Genomic DNA, 26,100 nt, shown 5'->3' on the forward strand with positions numbered 1-26,100 from the left:
CAGCTGGCCTGTCTCCATGAACTGGTCCCTAGAACTCCCATGGCCCCCTCTTGCCTTCACACTTCTTACAGATCAGTAACCTCCCCTCCAATTCAAAGTGCTCTCCTGAAACTCAGAAATGGTGCAGGCACTGGGTAGACAGGGGGGCATAGAAAAGTCCCCTGACACCTGACTTCTCCTTTGGCATTCTTCTCCTAAGGGTCCTGCCATTATTCTAACAGGGGTGTGTAGAGGAGGAAAAGCAATTTCCCCTCTACCGTTCTGAGTTCTTGGCTGAGACCCCTGTATTAAAGCAAAGATTGTCAAGAAAAAGCTAGCAGAAGTTTATTAACAGGTATACCTCATCTATACATAGACGAGACCCAAGAAGAATGAGTAACTCCCTGAGGTGGCCTAAGCCCCCAGCTTAAATACCATCTTTAGTGAAGACAGAAGAAAGAAAAGTGTGGGGAGGCCCGTTTTGTGGAGGTTACCAGGAAAAGCAGGAAAAACAAGGGTGATGTTTGTTATGCAAATTTAAGTCAGTTTCTCCTCTGGTGATAGTATTCTCTTGAGATTTAGAGTCCTCCTTCTCTTCCTAGTACACAGGGGGAGGCACCCTTAGAAATGGAGATTTAATTTATAAATACACATTTCCCTTACAAAAGGGCAACTTTCTTTCTGGTTTTAGAGCTTCCTCTATGTATGTTGTTTTTCAAAATAATCAGCTTAAGATAATCCTATGCCAAAGAAACATATTTTGGGGTGGCTGATTCTGCTACTCTTCAAAACATCCCTTATCCAGGACATTTCCAAATTTAGAAAGTTCATGGGATTTTTTTCCAGTGACTGTCTACTAACCCTTTTTCAACATAACACTGCTTTCCTGAAAAGAGACTTTCAAATTTGGGTCTTTAAATTGCCACATCTACTGGGATGAGATCAATGGATTCTGACTGGAGCCATTCCCTACTCTCAGTGCTATCAAGGGCAATTTATGTTCATCCAAATTTGTATCTTGCACACTGAAATGAGTTGATGGGATAATTTAAGTTGATTTTTTCATCCTCATCTCTACTAGAAATCACTACACAGCAGCATTGCTATTGCCCACTGCCTCTGTACTCTACATAGCTCTTCCTGGGAGAAATAGTTCTTCCCTTGAGTTAATACCTTTTAAAGAAAAGTATTCTTCCTACCACACTCATAAAACAATGAAAAAGAAGAAAATTCACTGTTTAAATCATCTCCATACATTCCATTAGATTATATATACCACGTCAGTGATCTTTGTCTAGGTTTTTTTTTTTCCAACTCCACCTAATTATGTTCTTAATATGTTAATTATGTTTTTTTCCCAACTCCACCTAATTATGTTCTTAATATGTTAATTATGTTCTTAATTATGTTCTTTGTTGAGGTCAACATTTAGCCGTAGATGATTCTCATTAGAGAGTGAATCCTGTTCTTAATTGTGCCTGTTTTTGTTGTATACTTCTATGTAGAAACCAAGATTGAAGGCTGTACCTAAAGAAGCTTCCAGAGAGGAGGGCTTCCAGAGGGGGCCCAAAGAAGTGATGGTGCTGAAAGCAACGGAACCATTTACATATGATGTCAGAGAAGGCGAGAGGAAGATGTTTCATGCCACAGTGGCTACTGAGAGCCAGTTCTTCCAAGTGAAGGTTTATCATGTTGACCTGAAGGAGAAGTTCATCCCAAAGAAAATCATTGCCATATCAGATTATTTTGGCCGCAGTGGGTTCCTGGAGGTGTTCAATGCCTCATCTGTGTCTGATGTTAACCCTGACCGAAAGATGGAGATCTCTAAAAGCCTGATTCAAAAGGCAAATGCAACTCCTAAAATCAGTCATCTTTACTCGCAAGCTCTAGGAACATTTGTGAATGGGGTGTTTCTGGTGCATGAGGTAAGCCCACACCATTGTTCTGCAATATTTCTTCTGCAACCCTGGAACGTAAAAGTCTTAGCTGCCGAATGAATTTGGTTAACTTCATAAACACAGGAACTCAAAGCCCCCCTGACCAGGGATACCTGGGTGCCATCTTCCCACTTCAGAATATAACATAGACAATCTCTTAACATTCTTCTTCCCAAGGTAACAGCATGCAAGTCCTCCAGAAATCATGGGATTTTAACAGCTGTGCTAATCCATTCATAGCCACCCTGAGCCAGTAAGTGGCAGAGTTTATATCTGTATATATATATATAGATACATACAAATCTATATCCATCTATATATGTTTATATATATAGATATATAGAGAGAGGTGGGGGGGCGAAGAGAGAGAGCTCTCCTTCTGGTTTTGTTTCTTTGAGTTCTGCCTCCTGTTTCAGTGACAGCTTAACTTAATTGTGAATAAAGAATTGCCCTTCCAAGCTAGGATTTCAACTATGACAACCAGAGTCAGAAATCAATAGACTACTTTGCCCTAGAATCAGCTCTTATCCACAGTTAGCTAAGATTCTGATCATCTGACCTCTAAAGTTCTCTCACTTCTTCACATTCATTCATCAAAAAATTGTTGAGCAAAAAACCTTGGCATTAACAAATAAGAGAAATATGGATGTTGAAAACGCTAGAAAAATCAAGTTGTTTCATTCCACAATATATTAATATGGGCAATAAAATGCAGAATTTTGCTGAATTCTTAGAATTAGGGTAGGTATTTCAGTCCCAACACATCATAGAAATACTAAGGTTAGCTGACCTAACCGTTATGTGAAGTATTGTTTCATAATCCATTATATATGTCTTCTAGGGTGGCTGTTTACCTATCCCCCTGTTGTTTTCCATACACTCTGTTTAAGTGACTGTGCACACATGTGCATTTGTAGAATTCATGAGTAAAGTAAGTGATATAGAAATTAGAACAATGGAAGTAGATGATCTAGATTCAAGATTGGGCAGATTAGGGAAGAATGAATAAATAGAGAAGATAGAGGAAAGAATTACATATTGAAATAATAATCTGCTTAAGGAGGACTTGCAACCATCTTTTTGAGACTCATAATAAGACATGAATGGCCTTTGTTCTCAGGGAGATCCAAAGAAACCTGTGAAGCTTATCAGACCACACTATATCCAATTTTCTTAAGAAATCTCAGCTATTCTGAGATGGGAGCAGGAAAAATTAGGAAAGTAATCCAGTTTTCTAGAAGAACCCAGCACACAAAGACTTAAAGGAAGGAAAGACAGAAAGAGAATTTAAATGGGGGGATAAACTGAACAAGATATCTTACACTATTTGGTACCTGTAATTCTGGACCTCCAGCTCATATTAACTGGTCTGAGACAACAGTTTCCACTAACACCTTATATTTTTCAAAGTTGTGGAAATTCCTGATCCAGTTCTCAGAAGATGGATGCTAATTTTCTTTTGCAGAAATTGGTACGTAATGAATGCATATATTATGACATACAAGATAATACAGGAGTGATGGAAGTCCTGGTTTATGGAGAACGACTGACCAGAATCAGCTGTGAGAAAGGCGATAGACTTACACTCATCTGCTTTGAATTGGCATTAAGTGGGGATAAGAGGCAGCTGAGATCCATAATTCACAGTTTCATCAAGGTGAGATTTTCTGGGGGGTCATTATTGTTCCAAAGTAGAAGTCTTTAAGAAAACTAGACTGCTGTTACTACAGAGAGTCCAGCAGGTGGAACGAGAACTAATTTTTGCCATTTAGTGGGTGTAAAGTTTCTTTTCATTATTCTTTTTTTTAATGATATTTTTAAATTTATTTTTTTTGTATTGAAGTATAGTTTACAATGTTTTCTTAGTTTCAAGTGTACAGCAAATGGGATCAGTTACACACACACACACACACACACACACACACACACATATATATATATTCATTTTCAGATTCTTTTCCCTTATAGGTTATTACAAGATACTGAGTATAGTTCTCTGTGCTATACAGTAGGTCCTCAGTTACGTATTTTATAGATAATAATGTGCATATGTTAATCCAAAACTCCTAATTTACTCCCGCTTCTCCCACTGCTATCCTCTTTGGTAACCATAAGTTTGCTTTCTATGTCTGTCAATCTATTCCTGTTTTGTAAATAAGTTCATTTGTATCATTTTTCTAGATTCCACATATAAATAATAACATATGATAATTGTCTTTCTCTGACTACTTCACTTAGTATGATAATCTCTAGGTCCGTCCATGTTGCTGCTAATGACATTATTTCATTCTTTTTATGGCTGAGTAGTATTCCATTGTATATATGTACCACATCTTCTTTATCCATTCATTTGTCGATGGACATTTAGGTTGGTTCCATGTACTGGTTATTGTAGTGCTGCAGTGAACATTGTGGTACATGTCTCTTTTTGAATTATGGTTTTCTCAGGGCATATGCCCAGTAGTGGGATTGCTGGGTCATGTGGTAACTCTATTTTTAGCTTTTTAAGGAACCTCCATACTGTTCTCCATAGTGGCTGCACCAATTTACATTCCCAACAACAGTGTAAGGAAGGTTTCTTTTTCTCCACACCCTCTCCAGCATTTGTTACTTGTAACTATTTTTTTCTTTACATTATCTCATTTAATCCACATAGTATCTTTTTCTTAATATATTTTTATTGGAGTATAATTGCTTTACAATACTGTGTTAGTTTCTATTGTATACCATAGTGAATCAGTCATATGCATATATGTCCTTCCCTCTTGAGCCTCCCTCCCATCCACCCTATCCCACCCCTCTAGGTCATCATCCTCTTTTCCATAGTGGTTGTAACAATTTACATTCTCACCAACAGTGCAGCAGGTTTCCTTTTCCCCACACCCTTTCCAGCATTTATTGTTTCTAGATTTTTTGATAACGGCCGTTCTGACCGGCGTGAGGTGCTACCTCATTGTAGTTTTGATTTGCATTTCTCTAATAATTAGTGATGTTGAGCATCTTTTCATGTGCCTCTTGACCATCTGTATGTCTCACTTGGTGAAATGTCAATTTAGGTATTCCACCCAACTTTTAATTAGATTGTTGTTGTTTTTTTTGATATTGAGCTCCATGAACTGTTTGCATATTTTGGAGATTAATCCTTTGTCTGTTGTTTCACTTGCAAATATTTTCTCCCATTCTGAGGGTTGTCTTTTTGTCTTGCTTATGGTTTCCTTTGCTGTGCAAAAGCTTTTAAGTTTAATTAAGTCCCATTTGTTTATTTTTGTTTTTTTTCTATTACGCTAGGAGGTGGGACAAAAAAGATCTTGCTGTGGTTTATGTCAAAGAGTGTTTTTCCTCTAAGAGTTTTATAGTGTCTGGTCTTACATTTATGTCTTTAATCCATTTGGAGTTTATTTTTGTGTATGGTGTTAGGTAGTTGCTCTAATTTCATTCTTTTACATGTAGTTGTCCAGTTTTCCCAGCACCACTTATTGAAGAAGTTGTCTTCTCTCCATTGTATGTTCTTGTTTCCTTTGTTGTAAATTAGGTGACCGTATGTGTGTGAGTTTATCTCTGGGCATTCTATCCTGTACCATTGATCTGTATTTCTGTTTTTGTGCCAGTACCATACTGTCTTGATTACTGTAGCTTTGTGGTATAGTTTGAATTTGGGGAGCCTGATTTCTCCAACCCCATTTTTCTTTCTCAAGATCGCTTTGGCAACTCAGGGTCTTTTGTGTTCCTTACAACTTGTAAAACGTTTTGTTCTAATTCTGTGAAGAATGTCATTGGTAGTTTGATAGGGATTGCATTGAATCTGTAGATTGCTTTTGATTCTTCCAGTCCAAGGACATGGTATATTTCTCCATCTGTTTATGTCATCTCTGATTTCTTTCATCAGTGTTTTATAGTTTTCTGAGTACAAGTCTTTCACCTCTTTAGGCAGGTTTATTCCTAGATACTTTATTCTTTCTGTTGCAATTGTAAATGGGAGTGTTTCCTTAATTTCTCTTTCTGATTTTTCGTTATTGGTGTATAGGAACGCCAGAGGTTTCTGTGCATTAATTTTGTATCCTGCAACCTTACCAAATTCATTGATTAGTTCTATTAGTTTTCTGGTGGCATCTTTAGGATTTTCTATGTATAGTATCATGTCATCTGCAGTGACAGTTTTACTTCTTCTTTTCCAATTTGTATTCTTTTTCTTTCTTTTTCTTCTCTGATTGCCATGGCTAGAACTTCCAAAAATATGTTGAATAAGAGTGGCAAGAGTGGACATCCTTGTGTTGTTCCTGATCTTAGTGGAAATGCTTTCAGTTTTTTGCCGTTGAGTATGATGCTTGCTGTGGGTTTGTCATATATGGCCTTTATTATGTTGAGGTAGGTTCCCTCTATACCCATTTTCTGGAGGGTTTTTATCATAAATAGGTGCTGAGTTTTGTCAAAAGCTTTTTCTGCATCTATTGAGATGTTCATATGGTTTTTATTCCTTAATTTGTTAATGTGGTGTATCACATTGATTGATTTGCATATATTAAAGAATCCTTACATCCCTGGGATGAATCCCACTTTACTGTGGTGTATGATCCATTTAATGTGTTGTTGTATTCTGTTTTCTAGTACTTTGTTCAGGATTTTTGCATCTATGTTCATCAGAGATATTGATCTATAATTTTCTTTTTTTAGGATATCTTTTTCTGGTTTTGGTATCAGGGTGGTGGCTTTCTAGAATGAATTTGGGAGTGTTTCTCCCTCTGCAATTTTTAGAAGAGTATGAGAAGGGTCAGTGTTAGCTCTTCTCTAAATGTGTGATAGAATTCGCCTGTGAAGCCATCTGGTCCTGGACTTTTGTTTTTTTGAAGATTTTTAATTACGGTTTCAATTTCATTGCTTGTGATAGGTCTGTTTATATTTTCTAATTCTTCCTGGTTCAGTCTTGGAAAATTGTACCCTTCCAAGAATTTGTCCATTTCTTCGTGGCTGTCCATTATATTGGCATAAAGTTGTTGGTAGTAGTCTCTTATATTCCTTTGTATTTCTGCAGTGTCAGTTGTGATTTCTCCTTTTTCATTTCTAATTTTATTGATTTGCGTACTCTCCCTTTTTTTTCTTGATGAGTCTGGCTAAGGGTTTATCAATTTTGCCTATCTTCTCAGAGAACCAAGTTTTAGTTTTATTGATCCTTGCTATTGTTTTCTTCATTTCTATTTCATTTATTTCTGCTCTGATCTTTATGATTTCTTTCCCTCTACTGACTTTGGGTTTTCTTTGTTCTTTCTCTAGTTGTTTTAAGTCTACGGTTAGATTGTGTATTTGAGATTTTTCTTGTTTCTTGAGGTGATATTGAATTGCTATAAACTTCCCTCTTAGAACTGCTTTTGCTGCATCAAAAGCTTTTGTCAAAAGCTTTTTCTGCATCTATTGAGATGTTCATATGGTTTTTATTCCTTTTATTCCTATAGGTTTTGGGTCGATGTGTTTTCATTGTTATTTGTTTCTATGTACTTTTTTATTGCTTCTTTGATTTCTTCAGTGGTCTCTTGGTTATTTAGTAGTGCACTGTTTAGCCTCCATGTATTTGTGTTTTTTCAGTATTTTTTCCTGTAATTGATTTCCAATCTCATAGTGTTGTGGTCAGAAAAGATGCTTGATATGATTTCAATTTTCTTAAATTTTCTGAGGCTTGATTTGTGTCCAAAGATGTGATGTATCCTGGAGAATGTTTCGTGTGCACTTGAGAAGAAAGTGTATTCTGCCACTTTTGGGTGGAATGGTCTATAAATATCAATTAAATCTATCTGGTCTATTGTGTCATTTAAAGCTTGTGTTTCCTTATATATTTTCTGTTTGGATGATATGTCCATTGGTGTAAGTGTGGTGTTAAAGTCCCCTACTATTATTGTGTTACTGTTGATTTCTTCTTTCATGGTTGTTAGCATTTGCCTTATATATTGAGGTGCTCCTATGTTGGGTGCATGAACATTTATAATTGTTATATCTTCTTCTTGGATTGATCCTTTGATCATTATGTAGTGTCCTTCCTTATCTCATGTAACAGTCTTTATTTTAAAGTCTATTTTATCTGATATGAGTATTGCTAATCCAGCATTATTTTGATTTCCATTTTCATGGAATATCTTTTTCCATCCCTTCACTTTCAGTCTGTATGTGTCCCTAGTCTTAAGTGGGTCTCTTGAAGACAGCATATATATGTGTCATATTGCTGTATCCATTCAGCCAGTCTGTGCCTTTTGGTTGGGGAATTTAATACATTTACATTGAAAGTTATTATTGATATGTATGCTCCTATTACCACTTTTTAAATTGTTTTGGCTTTGTTTTTGTGGGTCTTTTTCTTCTCTTGTTTTTCCCACCTAGAGAAGTTTCTTTAGCATTTGTTGTAAGGCTGGTTTGGTGGTGCTGAAGTCTCTTAGCTTTTGCTTGTCTGGAAAGCTTTTGATTTCTTGTTAAATCTGAATGAGATCCCTGCTGGGGAGAGTAATATTGGTTGTAGGTTTTTCTCTTTCATCACTTTAAGTATATCCTGCCACTCCCTTCAGGCCAGCAGAGTTTCTGCTGAAAAATCTGTGTATGGGGATTCCTTTGTATATTGTCTTTGCTTTTCCCTTGCTGCTTTTAATATTTTTTCTTTGAATTGAATTTTTGTTAGTTTGATTAATATGTGTCTTGGTGTGTTTTTCCTAGGGTTTATCCTGTATGGGACTCTCTGTGCTTCCTGGACTTGGGTGACTATTTCCCTTCCCATGTTAGGCAAGTTTTTGACTAGAATCTCTTCAAATATTTTCTCAGACCCTTTCTTTTCTTCTTCTTCTTCTGGGACCCCTATAATGTGAATGTTCGTCCATTTAGTGTTGTCCCAGAGGTCTCTGAGATAGTCTTCAATTTTTTTCTTTTTTTTTTCCTTTATTATGCTCCTCAGCAGTTATTTCCACCATTTTGTCTTCCAGCTCACTTATTTGTTCTTCTGCCTCAGTTATTCTGTTATTGATTCCTTCTAGTATATTTTTCATTTCAGTTATTGTGTTGTTCATCTCTTTGTTTGTTCTTTATTTCTTCTAGATCTTTGCTAAACATTTCTTGTATTTTCTCAATCCGTGCCTCCATTCTATTTCCACAATTCTGGATCATCTTTGCTATCATTACTCTGAATTCTTTTTCAGGTAAATTGTGTATTTCCTCTTCATTTATTTGGTGTTTTACGTTTTTTACCTTGCTTCTTCATCTGTGACATATTTTTTTGCCCTCTCATTTTTTTTTTTTTTAATTAGTGGGATGGTGTTCCTGTCTTACTTGCTGTTTGGTGTGAGGCTTCCAAAACTGGAGTTTGTAGGCTGTTGGGTAGAGCTGGGTCTTGGTGCTGAGATGACGACCTCTGTGAGACCTCAGTTTGATGAATATTCCCTGGGGTCTGAGATTCTCTGTTAGTCCAGTGGTTTGGACTTGGAGGTTCCACTGCAGGAGCTTCTGCCCAACCTGGCTCATAAATGAAGATCCTGCAAACCGTGGGGGTGGCAAAAAAAAAAAGAGAGAGAGAGGGAACAATAACAATGTAGAAAATAAAATTGGACTAGGAAACTAACAGATACGTTAGAAAGAATATAAAAATATAAATGAATTATCAACTGGAAGGTACCACAATAGTAAAAAAGAGGAGGAGGGAAAAGAAAAAAAAATGGTGGAAAAGGCCTTGATTGTGGAGGGTAGGGCCTAAGCAAGGTCAAGGTTTGGGCAGTGGACAGGGCCTATGCTTAGGACCCACAGTGCTGGAAAAGGCTCTGGGAGCAGTGGGGCGTGGGGCCTAGGCTCAACTGAACAGAGGTCCCAGAGGGTAGGAGACCTCAACTGGGAGCCCAGCGGGCTTCCTGGGCTTGAGTGGGTGAGGCAAACACCCTCCTCTCCTCTCCTGCTCCTCCCTCCTAAAGGGCCCTTCCTGCCTGCCTCTCCTGATCTCCCCGACCTCCCTCCTATGCTCCCAAGGACCCACGCGGCCTGGAGGGGCCTTTGGAAGGCAGGGCATTGGCCTGGGAGCTCAGCAGGCTCCCTGGGCCCGAGTGGGTGGGGCAGTCACCCTCCACTCCTCTCCAGCTCCTCCTCCCAGAGGGCCCCTCCTACCTGCGTCTCCTGATCTCCCTGTCCTCAGGGGTGCCAATCCTGTCTGGCCTCCCCCTTCAGTCCCCCCACATCTTACCCATTCACTTCAGGGTTCCTCCATCTCCTTGGGCATCAGGGTCCTCCACTGGCAGGCTGGGTTCTCCAACTAGGCAGGCTCCCTAGTTGTGGGGAGATGGTAACTCGGTGTCTTCCCATACCGCTATCTTTTTTTTTTTTTTTTGGCGGTACATGGGCCTCTCACCGTTGTGACCTTTCCCATTGCAGAGCACAGGCTACAGACGCACAGGCTCAGTGGCCTTGGCTCACGGACCCAGCCGCTCCGTGGCATGTGGGATCCTCCCGGACCAGGGCACGAACCCGTGTTCCCTGCATCGGCAGGCAGACTGTCAACCACTGTGCCACCAGGGAAGCCCATACTGCCATCTTGACTCTGCCCCCTTGTAGTCTTTTTAATGATTGCCATTCTGACTGGTATGAGGTTACACTTCATTGTAGTTCTGATTTGCATTTCTCTAATAATTAGCAATATTGAGCATCTTTTTATGAGTTTGTTGGCTGTTATATGTCTTCTTTAGAGAAATGTATATTTAGGTCCTCTGCCCATTTTTTGATTGGGTTTGTTATTTTGATATTAAGCTGTATGAGCTGTTTGTATATTTTGGAAGTTAATCCCTTGTTGGTAGCATCATTTGCAAATATTTTCTCCCAGGCTATAGGTTGTCTTTTCGTTTTGTTTATGGTTTCCTTTGCTATGCAAAAGCTTTAAGTTTAATTAGGTCCCATTTGGTCATTTTTGTTTTCATTTCCATTACTCTAGGAGACTGATCCAAAAAAATATTGCTGCAACTTATTTCAAAGAGTGTTCTGCCTATGTTTGTGATAGGTGTTTTATAGTATCGGGTCTTACATTTAGGTCCTTAATCCATTCTGAGTTTATTTTTGTATATGGTGTTAGGGAATGTTCTAACTTGATTCTTTTAGATGTAGCTGTCCAGTTTTCCCAGCACCACTTATTGAACAGACTGTCTTTTCTCCATTGTATATTCTTGCCTCCTTTGTCATTGATTAATTGACCATAAGTGTGTGGGTTTATTTCTGGGCTTTCTATCCTGTTCCGTTGATCTATATGTTTGTTTTTATGGCAGTACCATACTGTTTTGATTACTGTAGTTTTGTAGTAGTCTGAAGTCAGGGAGCATGATTCCTCCAGCTCCATTCTTCTTTCTCAATATTGTTTTGGCTATTTGGAGTCTTTTGTGTTTCTATACAAAATAAAAAAAAATTTTTTCCAGTCCTTTGAAAAATGCTATTGGTAATTTTATAGGGATTGCATTGAATCTGTTGATTGCCTTAGGTAGTATGGTCATTTTAACAATATTGATTCTTCCAATCCAAGAACATGATATACTTTTCCATCTGTTTGTGCCATCTTCAATTTCTTTCATCAGCATCTTATAGTTTTCATTTAAGGGTACTTTTAATCATATTGAAGAGAGAAACTTCAGAGAGGCTATTAAAGGATATGATATCTAAGCTAAATATTGTAGAATTGTTTGAATTTTCAGACCAGGTAGATTATTTAGTAAATTTGGACTTCCTTAAGGCAGATTTGTTTCAAATACTGGTTCTGTCATTTGCTAGGTGACTAATAACTTAAATACTAGGAACCTCTGATTCATCATGTATAGAATAGAAGAAATACCTTTTATCCCAGAGGATAGTTAACAGAGCTCATTTCAATCTAAATGATCAAGGATGCCCCTGAGCATTTCAGAACACAAAGTTACCTGCCTTTAGTGAGATACACATACTGGTCTACAACAGAGGTGTTTGGTCCTACAGGGAAAATTCCATGGTCTTTGTCAAACTCACATATACACATTCATGTGGGATGGATTCCTGGAACACTAACAAAAGTTAACACAGCCATACCTTGTTTTATTGCACTTCATTTTCTTGTGCTTTCCAGATATTGCTTTTTTTTTCTTTTTTTTTCTTTTTTTTGACAAATTGAGAAATTGAGGGTTTGTAGCAATCCTGTGTAGAGCAAGTCTCCTGGTGCCATTTTTCCAAAACATTTGTCACTTTGACTCTGTGTCATGTTTGGCAAGTCTCATAATATTTCAGCCTTTTTCATTATTCTTATATTTGTCATGGTGATCTGTGATCAGTGATGTTGCTATTGAAATCATTTGGAGTGCCATGAACCGCACACCCATATAAAATGGCAAATTTCTTTCATAAATGTTATGTGTGTTCTCACTGCTCCACTGATGGGCCATTCCCCCATCTCTCTCCCTCTCCTTGGGCCTCCCTATTCCCTGAGACAAAACAATATTGAAATTAGGCTAATTAATAACCCCACAGAGGCCTCTAAGTGTTCAAGTGAAAGGAAGACTCACATATCTCTCAGGTTAAATCAAAAACTAGACATATTTAAGCTTAGTGAGGAAGGCAAAAAAGAGGTCAAAAGCTAGATATCTTGCATTAAATAGACAAGTTGTGAATGTACAGAAAAACGTTTTAAAGGAATTTTAAAATGTTATGCCAGTGAACCTATGAATAACAAATCAAAACAGCCTTATTTTTTATATGGAAAAAGTTTTAGTGGTCTGGATAGAAGGTCAAACCAGCTACAATAGTCCCAGAGTAAGGTCCTAACACTTTTCAATTCTGTGAAGGCTGAGAGATGTGAGAAATCTGCAGAAGAAAAGTTTGAAGTTAGCAGAAGTTGGTTCATGAGGTTTAAGAAGCCATCTCTATAACATAAAAGTACAAGGTGAAGCAGCGTGTGCTGCTGATGTAGAAGCTGCAGCTAAGTTATACAGAAGATCTAGCAGAGATGACTGATAAAGGTTGCTACACTCAACAACAGATTTTCAATGAAGATGAAACAGCCTGATATTGGAAGAAGATGCCATCTAGGACTTCCATAGCTAGAGAGGAGAAGTCAGTGCATGGTTTTAAAGCTTTGAAGGATGGACTGACTCTCCTGTTATGGACTAACGCAGCTGGTGACTAAGTTGAAATCAGTGCTCACTGACCACTCTGAAATTCTGAGGGCCCTTAAGATTGCTAAGTCTACTCTGCCTCTGCTCTTGTAAATGGCACAATAAAGCCTGGATGACAGTGCATCTGTTTACAACATGGTTTACTGAATATTTTAAGCCCACTGTTGAGACCTACTGCTCAGAAAAAAAAGATTCCTTTTAAAATATTACTGCTCATTGACAATGCACCTGATCACCTAAGAGCACTGATGGAGATGTACAACGAGATTAATGTTGTTATCATGCTAACACAACATCCATTCTGCAGCCCAGGGATTATTATTTAAGCAATACATTTCACAAGGCTATATAGCTGCAGTAGATATGATTCTTCTGATGGATCAGGGCAAAGTCAAATAAAAATCTTCTGGAAAGGATTCACCATTCTAGATGTCATTAAGAACATTCCTATTTCATGGGAAGAGGTCAACATACCAACATGAATGAGAGTTTGAAGGAAATTTGAAGGAAGTTTGATTCCAACCCTCATGGATGATTTTGAAAGGTTCATGACTTCAGTGGAGGAAGTAACTGTAGATGTGGTAGATATAGCAAATGAACTAGAATTAGAAGTGGAGCCTGAAGATGTTACTGAATTGCTGCTATCTCATGATGAAACTTCAGCGTATAATGAGTTGCTTCTTATGGGTGAATTAAACAAATGGCTTCTTAAGATGGAATCTACTCCTGATGCTGCTGCTGTGAATACCGTTGAAATGACAACAAAGGATTTAGAATATTACACAAACTTAGTTGATATAGCTTTGGCAGGGTTTGAGAAGTTTGGTTCCAATTCTGAAAGAAGTTCTACTGTGTGTAAAATGCTATTCTCGGTGAGGAAAAAAATTTCTTTTACCCTCCTGGATTCTTCGGCTGGTCTAAGAATTAAATTGACGTGAGACAGATAAACAGAAGTAGAGCAAACAAAAGTTTAATAGCATGTATACATGGGAGAGACCCAGAAAAAGTGAGTAACTCACCAAGATGACTGAAACCCTCACCTTAAATACCATCTTCAGTTAATGACAAAAGAGTATGTTGGGGGTAGTTGTTTGGGACTTCCACTGGGGAGAAAGACAATTCACATGAAGATGGAAAAACAAATGTTTTGGTAAACAAATGGTTTCTGGGCATGCAGAGAGGATGGGACACAGACTGGACTCTGATCTCTGGGCCCTGCCAAGTTTTCCTCCACTACACCTAGCCCATATTCTTTGCAGATACCTCTGATGAGGCCTTTATTCTGGGAACAGCCCCTTTATCTAAATTCTTTACACAGCTAAAGGGGAGGTGAAAAGAAAGACTTACAGACTCTTCTCTTTCTTAAAGATAATCAACATAAATTAATCCTCATGCCAGAAAGACATATTTTGGGGTGGTAAACGTGGCAAACTTTGTTCCCCTACACTATCAAACAGCAATGCATGCTATAGAGAGATTTTCCATGAAAAGGAAGAGTCAATCAATCCAGCAGACTTCCTCATTGTCTTATTTAAGAAATTGCCACCACCACCCCAACCTTCAGCAACCATCACCTTCATCAGTCGGCAGCCATCCACATCCAGGCAAGATCCTCCTCCATAAAAAAAAGATTATGACTCACTGAAGATTCAGATGATGGTTAATGTCTTTTTAGCAATAAAGTATTTTTGATTCAGGTATGTACATTAATACATTGATTAATACATTAATTAATGCTACTGCATTAATAGACTACAGTATGGTGTAAACATAAGTTTTCTATGCGCTGAGAAAGCAAATAAATTGTGTGTCATTTTATTGCAATATTCGCTTTATCACAGTGGTCTGGAACTGAGCCCATAATATCTTCAATGTATGCCTGCACTGGAATGCAAACAGATCAAATACAAAAGCTGACATATCAGGCACTCAGAAATGCACATGCTCTTTTTTTTTTTTTTTACTTATTACAAACTTTAATTAAAGCCTATTCTCTAATCTGACATTTAAGTGAAATAGTAGATATAAAAAATGTCTTTACGATTAAGTGTTCTCCCCAAAATCTCTTTTGTGACTGAGGTTGTAAAAAACTCTCAAACTATAATTTTGCTCCCTGCCATTCATCATGATGGTGCTTTTAGTGCTCTCTGGATTTCTAGTCTGTGTATAGATGCCTATGTAGGAATAAAGGACATCAAACTTGGAGTACTTAATTGCAGTTAATCCCATAGGACCCAATCATTGCACAAAACATGTGGAATCAGCTAATGTCGAATTTGCTTATTACTGAAGATAGTCAATGTGGAACAGAGCTTGCTTGAGTGGATGATATTGATAATTCTGGACATGTGCTAAATATCGTACATAGATCTTCTCATTTAATTTTCAGAATAACCCTATGCAGTAGCTACTCTGATGATCCTTTTTTTTTTTTTTTGCGGTACGCGGGCCTCTCACTGCCGTGGCCTCTCCCGCCGCGGAGCACAGGCTGCGGACGCGCACGCCCAGCAGCCATGACTCACGGGCCCAGCCGCTCCGCGGCATGTGGGATCCTCCTGGACCGGGGCACGAACCCGCGTCCCCTGCATCAGCAGGCGGACTCTCAACCACTGCGCCACCAGGGAAGACCCCCCCCCTTTTTTTTTTTAACATCTTTATTGGAGTATAATTGCTTTACAACGGTGTGTTAGTTTCTGCTTTACAACAAAATGAATCAGCTATACATATGTATATATCCCCATATCCCCTCCCTCTTGCATCTCCCCTCCTCCCATCCTCCCTATCCCACCCCTCTAGGTGGTCACAAAGCAGCGGGTTGATCTCCCTGTGCTATGCGGCTGCTTCCCACTAGCTACCTATTTTACATTTGGTAGTATATATAAGTCCATGCCATTCTCGCACTTCTTCCCAGCTTACCCTTCCCCCTCCCCGTGTCCTCAAGTCCTTTCTCTATGTCTGCGTCTTTATTCCTGTCCTGTCCCTAGGTTCTTCAGAACCATTTTTTTTTTCCAAGATTCCATATATATGTGTTAGCATACGGTATTTGTTTTTCTCTTTCTGACTTAATTCACTCTGTATGACAGTCTCTAGGTCCATCCACCTCACTACAAATGACTCAGTTTCATTTCTTTTTATGGCTGAGTAATATTCCATTGTATATATGTGTCACATCTTCTTTATCCATTCATCTGTCGATGGACACTTAGGTTGCTTCCATGTCCTGGCTATTTTAGTGTAAACAGAGCTGCAATGAGCATTGTGGTACATGACTCTTTTTGAATTATGGTTTTCTCAGGGTATATGCCCAGTAGTGGGATTGCTGGGTCATATGGTAGTTCTATTTTTAGTTTTTTAAGTAACCTCCATACTGTTCTCCATAGTGCATCAATTACATTCCCACCAACATGCACATGCTCTTTGATCTTGCCATTACTCAGACTCTCAATGATATATCCCAATCCTTCCTTCACAGCATGGCGCCAGGAATAACTTTTGCCCCTTTCTTCCACCTTTCTTTCCAGTAAGAACTTTCCCTTCAACTCTTGGCTTTGAGTACACCTGCTCCTTCCTCTCTCTTGTTCTCCAACAACTCCTGCCTGTCCACATGCACTCACGCTGGGTGTGAGTGCATATCTCATTTCAGGGTTCCAGCCAAGAATTGGGGGTGGTGACTCAAAAGACAGGAATTCACTAAAGAAGATAGGTGAGAGTGGGAGAAGAGCCCCTCAGACGGGAAGAGAAAAAGGGATGCAGCCCATAGCAAGGTGACACAGTGTGAGTGAAGGGGGAAATGTATAATCAGGGTCATCTCATTGTTTACCTTATCTCTTTCTTCTTCAAGGTCACCAAGGCCAGGAAAAGCAAGGAACAGCCATTCAATCCTGAATCATATATGGAAACCTGATTATAGCTGTTCTTCTAAAAACCTGGATGTTATTAATATTGATGTTTATGGAGCTAAGATCTAAGTACAGAAAAAAAGTATATATGTATACATATGGTTGAAATACCACAATATATATACTAGCCATTAATTCTTAGGGATGGGGTGCTTTGCATTTTTTTATACTTCTCTGTATCATCTCAATTCCTAATTTTGCATCTATAACTTTTATAATTTGGAAATAATAATAAACATGATTTTTCCTAAAGACATGCCTCCCTAGGAGTCTAGTTCATTGCTTAAAAGCAAATAGTCTGTGGGCTGCAAATCAGATAGGGATACTTAAGACCCAAGCAATATTTGGATTTATACTTTGGTTGTGATCTTTACAGAATATAACTCTGGTAAAGAATGAACAGGTTGAACAAGCTGTGCCCTGCTCAAAGAAACCCAAGAAGAAGGCAGAGCAGCTGAAACTAGTCTGTGCTTCAATTGCCAACCCCTATCGTAGGGTGGAGTTGCTTTAGTCCAAAACAATGATATCTTTTCAGAATTGATCTCCTGGAGGGGCCATAATTGGGTAATTTGTGTACCAAATAAGGCAGCTTCTGATGATTTGCATGAAGTCACTAGTATATGTTGGAAGTAATTCTAGCCCTGTCTGATGTGAAATAACTGGTTCCACTTACTTATTCAGGTACTAACGGGTAAGTAGCTCTGCAGCTATACTTCCTGGTTCTCACATGTGTGGATCCTATGAGGAAGTTGCTCCAGGCAAAGACTTGCATTAGGCAAACACTGACGAATAATTAATTTAGTTTAGAGTACAATGGCGGAAAGTAGATAGCTAACACTGAAATTTACAATGTAGTTTTTTACATGTATTTTATTGAAGTAGAGTTGATTTATAGTGTGTGTTAATTTCTGCTGTACAGCAAACTGATTCAGCTATACATATGAATGTATTCTTTTTTGTATTCTTTTCCATTATGGTTTATTACAGGATATTGAATATAGTTTCCTTACAGTGTATTTCTTGATCACATATTTGGTACCTGGTGTTTTGCAATTATTTTGTGTCATTAATCTTATATTAGCTCTAGAGGGTTGATAGTGTTCTTCTTTTCATTCCCCTAGTAAGAAAAATAAGGGACAGAAGGTAAGATCATGTTCCTAATGATTAGAACAGTCCATCATAACAAGAATTTCCCTCATGACACTTTATTGTCAAGGCTTCCTCCAATCCAAGCTCCTGGTAACCACTGACATAGTTTCTTAACTTAAACTTTTCCCTTTTCCAGAGTTTCCTAAAATGGAAGTTAAAATGTATATAGCATTTTGAGTCTGACTTCTTTCACTTAGTATAGTATGTTTAAGATTCATCCATGTAGTTGTGTATATCAGTTTATTCCTGTTTATTGCTGCGTAGAATTCAATGTGTGGACCCACCAAAGTTTGTTTATCCATTCCCCAAGTGAGGAGCAATTGGATTGTTGACACTTTGACATATTTACAAATAAAATTGCTGCAGATATTCGCACGCAGATTTTTGTGTGAACCTGTGTTATCATTTTCAATGAATAAAAATCTTGGGGTGAGACTGTTGGTTCATATGATAAATGTATTTCAAATATATAAGAAATTGCCGGGCTTCCCTGGTGGCGCAGTGGTTGAGAGTCCGCCTGCCGAGGCAGGGGACACGGGTTCGTGCCCCGGTCCGGGAAGATCCCACATGCCGCAGAGCGGCTGGGCCCGTGAGCCACGGCCGCTGAGCCTGTGCTCCGCAATGGAAGAGGCCACAACAGTAAGAGGCCCGCATACCGCAAAAAAAAAAAAAAAAAGAAAAAAGAAATTGCCAAACTGTTTTCTAAGGTGGCTGTAGCATTTTTCATTCCCCTGAGCAATGTGTGAGAATATCAGTTGCTCTGCATCCACCTCAGAGTTTAGCATTGTAAGTGCATGTTAATTTTAAAAAACAAACAAAGAAACTATCCAACTTTTTTGCCAAGTTCTGTACCACTTAACATTCTTGCCACCATTGCATGACAGTTCTACTTCCTCCTCATCTTCATCAGCCTCTGGTATGGTCAATCTTTTTAAATTTTAATCATTCTAATTGGTGCATAGTGGTATCTCACTGTAGTTTTATTCTGCATTTCCCTGAAGATAAATAAGGTTGAGCATCTTTTTATGTCCTTATTTGCCACCTATGTATTTTTTTTTGCCCATCTTAAAAATTCAGCTGTTTGTTTGCATAATACTGAGTTTTGAGAATCCTTTATAAATTCTGGGTACAGGGTCTTTAGTGGCTATGTGACTAGCAAATACTATGTCTCAATCTTTGGCTTGCCTTTTCATGATTTAAAGGTAACTTTTGAAAAGACATGTTCATTTTGGTGAAGTTTAAATTATCAAAAATTTTTCTTATGTATATTTTTTAATGCTTGGGGAAAAAAATCAAAAGAAGAATGTAGCACATGAAAATTATATCAAATTCAAATTTCAATGTCCACCATACAGTTTTATTGGACACAAACATGCTCATTCATCTATGGATTGTCTATGGCTCCTTTGGTAGCCAGTGCAAGGTTAAGCATCCGTAACAGAGACTCTAGGGCCCACATAGTTTAAAATATATGCTATTTGGTGCTTTACAGAAAAATTTTGCCAAGCCCTCTTTTGGAACCTTAGTGGTCTTCTAGTACACTTAAACATAAGAAAAAAGTAAATTTTATATTAACTTCATTTTTCAGATTATCAGTGAGGTTGACAATCTTGTCATGCTATAAATCTTTGATATTTGATTTCCTGTGAATTTGGTTATTTTTACTTATCTGTATGGAATTGTTTATCCAGGAATTATCCCATTCTGACTAGCCTGGGTTTGGGAAGGAACCTGTGTACTGCTGCTCTCCAGTAACTCACAGTCTGATTGAAGAGGCTGTCTGTATTAGGTATTCTTCAATTAAATGCTGTTTAGACCAGTTGATCTGAATTGATCCATTTCATTTCAATTTTTGACCTTAATAACCTGGATGGAGAAAACATATACATAGTCTGAGATGAAGTTGATCAATTACCCCTTCAATGCTCCACTGTCCTCCTAAAGTGCATCTTTCTTTTCTTCTCATAAAATTATCTTCTTTCCTTCCTCCTAGTACATTGTTCACTCTTGAATCACTCTTCTGAAGTTAAATCTGGCTCGAGATATACACTCCTACTTAACAAGGTCACATATGCCAGTGTCTCAAGTCTCCACCCCACTCTTAAAAAGGGAGACAGCAGCCAGTGCAAACAAAGCTAAGAAATGGGGAAGAGGACCAAGTAGTGGCAGCAAGATGTACTGGTATGAGGGAGAGATGAAAAGTCAGCAGTACGGGTTTATCCTGATTCAATTTCCCTGGACTATGATAGGTGCAAGGAATTGACTTTGAGAAATGTGTCCTCAAGGTATACCTGGTCTGTATCTACTTTTATATACCTCTTTCAGAATAATTTGTCCAACTTTGGGCAAACCGCCTGCATTAGACTTAGTGTTGAACACTAAGTATTCAACAGTCTGTAGGGTTGTGTGGGTACCACAGCATGTGTCTCTGCTTTATGAAGTCCATGTCCTCTTAACTGTGTGTCTAGGATGTGTATTTCCTAAAAGGAAGCTCCTAAGTTCTGTGAGCTGTAAGTGTACTAAATATCAGGGTCTTCCACACCATATCCTCTTCAATAGCACCTGTCCAGTTTGCTGAAAGCAAACACAAAACATTATCCTTTTGGAGAGTTGCCTTTCCTCCGTGAAGTTCTCACCTTAATGAAACTATGAACTCCAGATTTTAGCTGTAGTTTTTCTCCAGCTTTTGACAGCTTGAAGAATGTAAGTTGAAGTTTATCCCCTTCTTTACACTGGATTTTGTTCTCTTTTCCAAACACCAAATACTTTCATCCTTCCTGTGTTGTCATTTAGGTCATATTATATATATATATATATATATATATATATATATATATATATATATATATATATATATAAATTCCTCTGTTCTGCTTTCTGCAAAAATAAAATCAACACCCAACTTTCGGTAATCTGATTAAGGAACACCACGTCAATCACACATCAGAAGTGCCAGCAACAGCCTCCAGAAAGAGATATAAGGGAAAAATTACAGGTTGAATCTGGCACGTATACAGCTAGTAGATGTTAGCAACTTCAAGTAGAGAAGATAGTTATGTTTTTCTTAGATCCTATTGCCTCTTACATCCATCTTTCCAGTCCCAAGCTCCCTTTCCTTAGGAGGCTAGGAGGGCCATGTGAGCCAATAATTGGTAGGGCCAGTAGTCAGAATAGACAGGGGAAAGAAATCCCAGAGTTGGAGGCCAATTGCTTAAAGCAACAAATCCAAGAGACACATGAGCAAATGATGAAAAACCTACTGAAGAGTCTAAATAAGAGTTAGGAATGAGGAGGAGTACAATGTCACCCCCAAATATCTCACTTTGACATGTGGATTTTGAGCTAAAGGCAATTAAGAACGAGCAGACTCAGGAAAACCTTTTTACATCTCCCTAAACCTACGTAAAAGCATTTAGATAGGGGGCCTCTACCAGAAAGAGAGGTATTACCAAAGGTAACTTTTTACATCAGAAAGACTTATCTGCATGGTAGGGCAAACATCTATTTACCAAACATCTGTTCTTCTTATCTTCCTGTGAATTTTCTTCCTCCCCTTTGAAGCCCCAGACCTCTACCCGCTTCTGCTTAGCTCAGGATGGTAATATAAGCCTCAGTTGCCTGGCCTTCTTTGAGTCTCATATTTTTTTATGGGGCTCCCATAAGGTTTAAATCAGGGGTCCCCAAGCCCTGGGCTAGGGACCGGTGGCGGCCCCTGGCCTGTTAGGAACCTGGCTGCACAACAGGAAGTGAGCGGCAGGTGAGCAAGTGAAGCTTCATCTGTATTTACAGCCGCTCCCCATCGCTCTCATTACTGCCTGAGTTCCGCCTCCTGTCAGATCAGCCACGGAATAGTAAGTGTAATGTGCTTGAATCATCCTGAAACTATCTCCCACCCACGCCCGTGGAAAAATTGTCTTCTATCAAACCGGTCCCTGATGCTGAAAAGGCTGGGAACCGCTGGTTTAAATTACAGACACTTCCTGCCACATTGGATTGTTCCAGTCACTGATATATCCTGAGCCAATCTCTGTTTTGCCTTGTCTCTTTGGATGTAGTTCCACGGAATGCTGATGCCTCCAGCAGAATAAGCCCTCCTACTGAGTCAGCACCCCAGCTTCATCTCCACTCTTCTCACCTTGCTCTCCCCTCTACTTCAGTCTGCATTGCTCAAAATTTTAAGCCACTTTATTTCAGCCAAATTGTTATGAAGCTAAATCAGAACTAATGACATGATGAAGGAAACAGGAAAATTCATAACCAGGGATATAGGACAGGTAATCAAAATGAGAAGCACATTACATGAGTTGGGCCGTGAACCAGTTGGATACTCAAATATCTTGGCCCTAAAATTCTAAAGTCCTAAAGACGTATCAAAACTTCTCCCATGCATACCTTTCTGTCTATGGTAAATGAATTCCTCCTGTCTTATTTTTGTTTACCACCCAATTTTCCAAACTAGAAACTTGAGATAATTGCCTCTTTCTCTCTCTCTTTTACCTTTAATTGTTGGTGAGTGCCTGTGGATCAACCTCCCTAAGCGCCAATCCCTCCTCTTCTACACTGTTGTTTCTGTTTTGCACTTCCTTAAGGCCCTAGTATATATCCTGGAAACTCAAGATCTAAACATAAAAATATAAGCCATGTTGAGAGCGATTTAGATCCATCATGGGGAATACAATTCTTTGGCCAGAAGGGAATTTAAGAGGGCACAAAATCCACACATCTACATCTGTGTTGGACCGGACACCAACCATGAACCATTTTCTCCTTAAACGCAGCATGGCACAGTAGAAAGAGCATGACTTTTGTAATCAAATAGATGGAGATTAATCCAGGCTCTGCCACTGACTGTCTGTGTATTCTTGGACAAATTATACAGTCTCTCTGATTTGCAATTTCCCTTTTTATAAGATGGAGATAATAAAATTATCTATATCAGGGTACTGTTCTGTAGATTAAATTAGTAAATTAATTTATACAAAAATAATCACTGAGCGCAGGCTCTGTGCCAGTCACCCTTCCATATGCTGGAAATAAAACAGGAAACAAAATAGAAAAAGATCTTTACCATTATGGAGTGTACATTCTAGTGGGTAGAGACATGAATAAAATGAGTAAAATGAATAAAACATATAGAATAGAAAGTGATAAGTACAAACCAAATACACTCAGAAAAATATCTTTTAGGCAGACAAAAACCCAACAGTTACAAATGTCTTTGAAATATGAGTGTTCCTGGAAGCTTGAGGAACTCTGAGGAGGCCACTGTGCCTGGAGTGGAATGAGGGAGAAAATTGTGGAAGATAAGGTCAGTGAAGTGATAATTGTCTTGTATGACTATACTGGCCATTTACAGTGGACACTTGTTCTAGTTGGTCAATCCTTGCACCATGCAGTTTGTTAAATATTTCTTAGTATCGCCTGTGCTTATAGGTTGGTTAGGAGATAAAGTGTGGAAACTGTCTAGCCCGGGTCCAGAACATGGTGAAGTGAATGAACTGCCAGGAGAGAGCAAGTGGATATTTCTGGAAAATAAATTTTAATTGAAAATCAGGAGTAGAACATTATGGTGATTAGGAAATAAGATAGATTAAGAATTCAGAAAACAAAAACCAAAATGCAGTGACAAGCAGTTATGTGCAAAATTTAGGGTGAAAGGTATATCTGAGGAGGGCTAGGGTTAGAAAGGTTAGGCATGAGAGGGAAGTTGGAACACTTGCACCAAGTGGGAATTTAGTTAAATTATAAGGTGGAATTCTTTTCTTTCCAACTTGAATGCTTCTCGCATATAGTCTCTCTTCTCTCTCATTCTGCAATCTGCATCTCAAATTTATTTTCTTTTATTTTTTCTTTTTCCCAAACTAATACCGTAAACCTTGGATAATTCTGGTGGCAGAAAAGGCATCAGTGGCTCTGTGATGATCTCCCCATTTTAAGTAGAATAAAGATGAGACTCAGTGCTGGAGCAGGAAAGGAGACTGAACCTCTATGAAAACATCAGGGGTGATGTAGCTCAGTTGTGTCCTACTGTACACACCTAGAACTGGCGCCATTAATCTCGTCTGCATTGCACGGCACAGGGAAAGTATATGAATAGATGCAGTTCCTGGTTCATCATAGCTATTGTTCTCTGACACTTAAAATAGTGGACAAGGCATACTTTCCCACCTCTCTGACTTTTCTGCTATTTTCATCCCCTATTTGATCATTTTGTCTGAGACAGACCAATCTCCAGGAGGGCTTCTCTGATGATCCTTGCTAGAACAAGAATTCCTTTACTCTGCTTTATTTCAGAATTTCCTCTTTTTACTCTCAAGATTTTCTCAGATATTACTTTACACTAAAATTGGTGATGAGATGTTTTACTATTGAAAACACTGAGCTCTCCACCCTAATGTCTAATTTTGAGACTGTCCCATTACTAAAATATATAATTTACTAAGATTTACTCAGCAAAGGGGGCAAAATGAATTAACTTAAATTTCATAGTTTTTTTTTTTTTTTTTTTTGCGGTACGCGGGCCTCTCACTGTTGTGGCCTCTCCCGTTGCAGAGCACAGGCTCTGGACGCGCAGGCTCAGCGGCCATGGCTCACGGGCCCAGCCGCTCCGCGGCATGTGGGATCTTCCCGGACCCGGGCACGAACCCATGTCCCCTGCATCGGCAGGCGGACTCTCAACCACTGCGCCACCAAGGAAGCCCTCATAGTATTTTTTTTTACTTGATATATATTGACTTACTGAGATGAGGGAAATAATTTAAAGGTACTGGAGTAGTGGTGTTTGGATTCAGAATTTTCTTTCCTTTTAGTTTCATTTTGGGGCTTAAGAATTTTGGCCCAAGGAAAGAAGTTCTTATGCACCCATATAAATGTTCCTGTATTCTTAAATTGGTTAAGCCATCACCTCATGAGTGTCAGAAGAAAAAAAAAAGGAATTATTGACATGCAAGTGGTAGAAAGTTATTGGAGGAAATGCTTACTGACTTGGCCAGTCTTGTTCCCCGGCCATGGCAAATGACAGACCGCTTCTCAGGCTTATAAAGCCAAATACTGATGTAAGCACTTCACTCTGGGACTCTAGTCTTGGGATGACTAATTAACAAAGTAAAGAACAGGATGACTTTGGGAACAGGGATATAACTCCTCCAGGGGTTTGAATTATGGCAAGTTATTGCTTCTTAGTGTTATGACAGTAATTTAGGGCTTGTGTAATTTTGTAATTTCAAAATATATTGATATATCCAGAATAAAAATACGACTGTGGTGTCAATTATTACTGTATTCACCAGTGAAAATATGGTTTAAAATAACTAATAGCAGAAATGCATTCAGATAAACTCCATGATTGATTTGGTATCAGCTTACAAGTTTACACAAACTGAATTACTTTAAATTTCCCTGTACTATACAATGGTTTACTTCTTTCTTAGACTCTAGGTTAGCTGGTATAATGGTACAATAGAAAGTTGGATTATTTTCTTTGGGATAGAAGTTTCCAAGTCACTTACCTTGAATATATTTTGACGTAAGACTTAGATTTTAACAAGCTTCTCAACCATTGTTCCTTTTGAAATCATTCTACAAGGAGACATATGAGTTGACAACTGTGATTTATTCTGGCTTTCATCTACACTATTGGCTTAGAAAGCCCAGGTAGAGAATATACACTGAGGAGATAAATGTAAATGATGTAAATGATGAATGTAAATGATGATATAAGCACATGATGCTACACTGATATAAATTGTTATCTAGTTTCTAAGGCACTTTACAGAAGGGACTGATTGTGTCTTGCATTGTACTTTCCTCTGTTCAGCGAAGTTAGAAGATGTAGGTTTTAGAGATGCCCTCAAGGTGGCAGTAACTACACGTAATTGCCCCAAGTAACCCAAAGCTCTGTGGTTTTCTGAGGGTGAGCCAGGAATCTAGAAGTGTTGGTGAACATAGGCTGAAGATATTTAGGAATGTCTTTTGTTTTTTCTCTAAACTGAAGAATTCATTCCTCTC

The 26,100-nt window shown here is 38.6% G+C and overlaps 1 protein-coding gene across 1 annotated transcript in view; it reads left to right on the plus strand.

The window, feature by feature from the left end:
* LOC309957769 (interferon-activable protein 203-like) overlaps positions 1–18,995 on the plus strand; it is a 39,456-nt gene extending 20,461 nt beyond the window's left edge. Inside the window, exons 7-9 of the mRNA XM_082833211.1 lie at positions 1,485–1,904; positions 3,382–3,573; positions 16,887–18,995. Coding sequence (XP_082689337.1) covers positions 1,485–1,904; positions 3,382–3,573; positions 16,887–16,949 — 675 coding nt within the window. The 3' untranslated portion in view covers positions 16,950–18,995. The remainder of the gene's footprint in view (positions 1–1,484; positions 1,905–3,381; positions 3,574–16,886) is intronic.
* Positions 18,996–26,100: the final 7,105 nt, after the last annotated feature.

This window comes from Leucopleurus acutus, assembly GCF_964270905.1.
Source record: "Leucopleurus acutus genome assembly, chromosome: 2".
In the NCBI taxonomy this organism is placed as follows: Eukaryota; Metazoa; Chordata; class Mammalia; order Artiodactyla; family Delphinidae; genus Leucopleurus; species Leucopleurus acutus.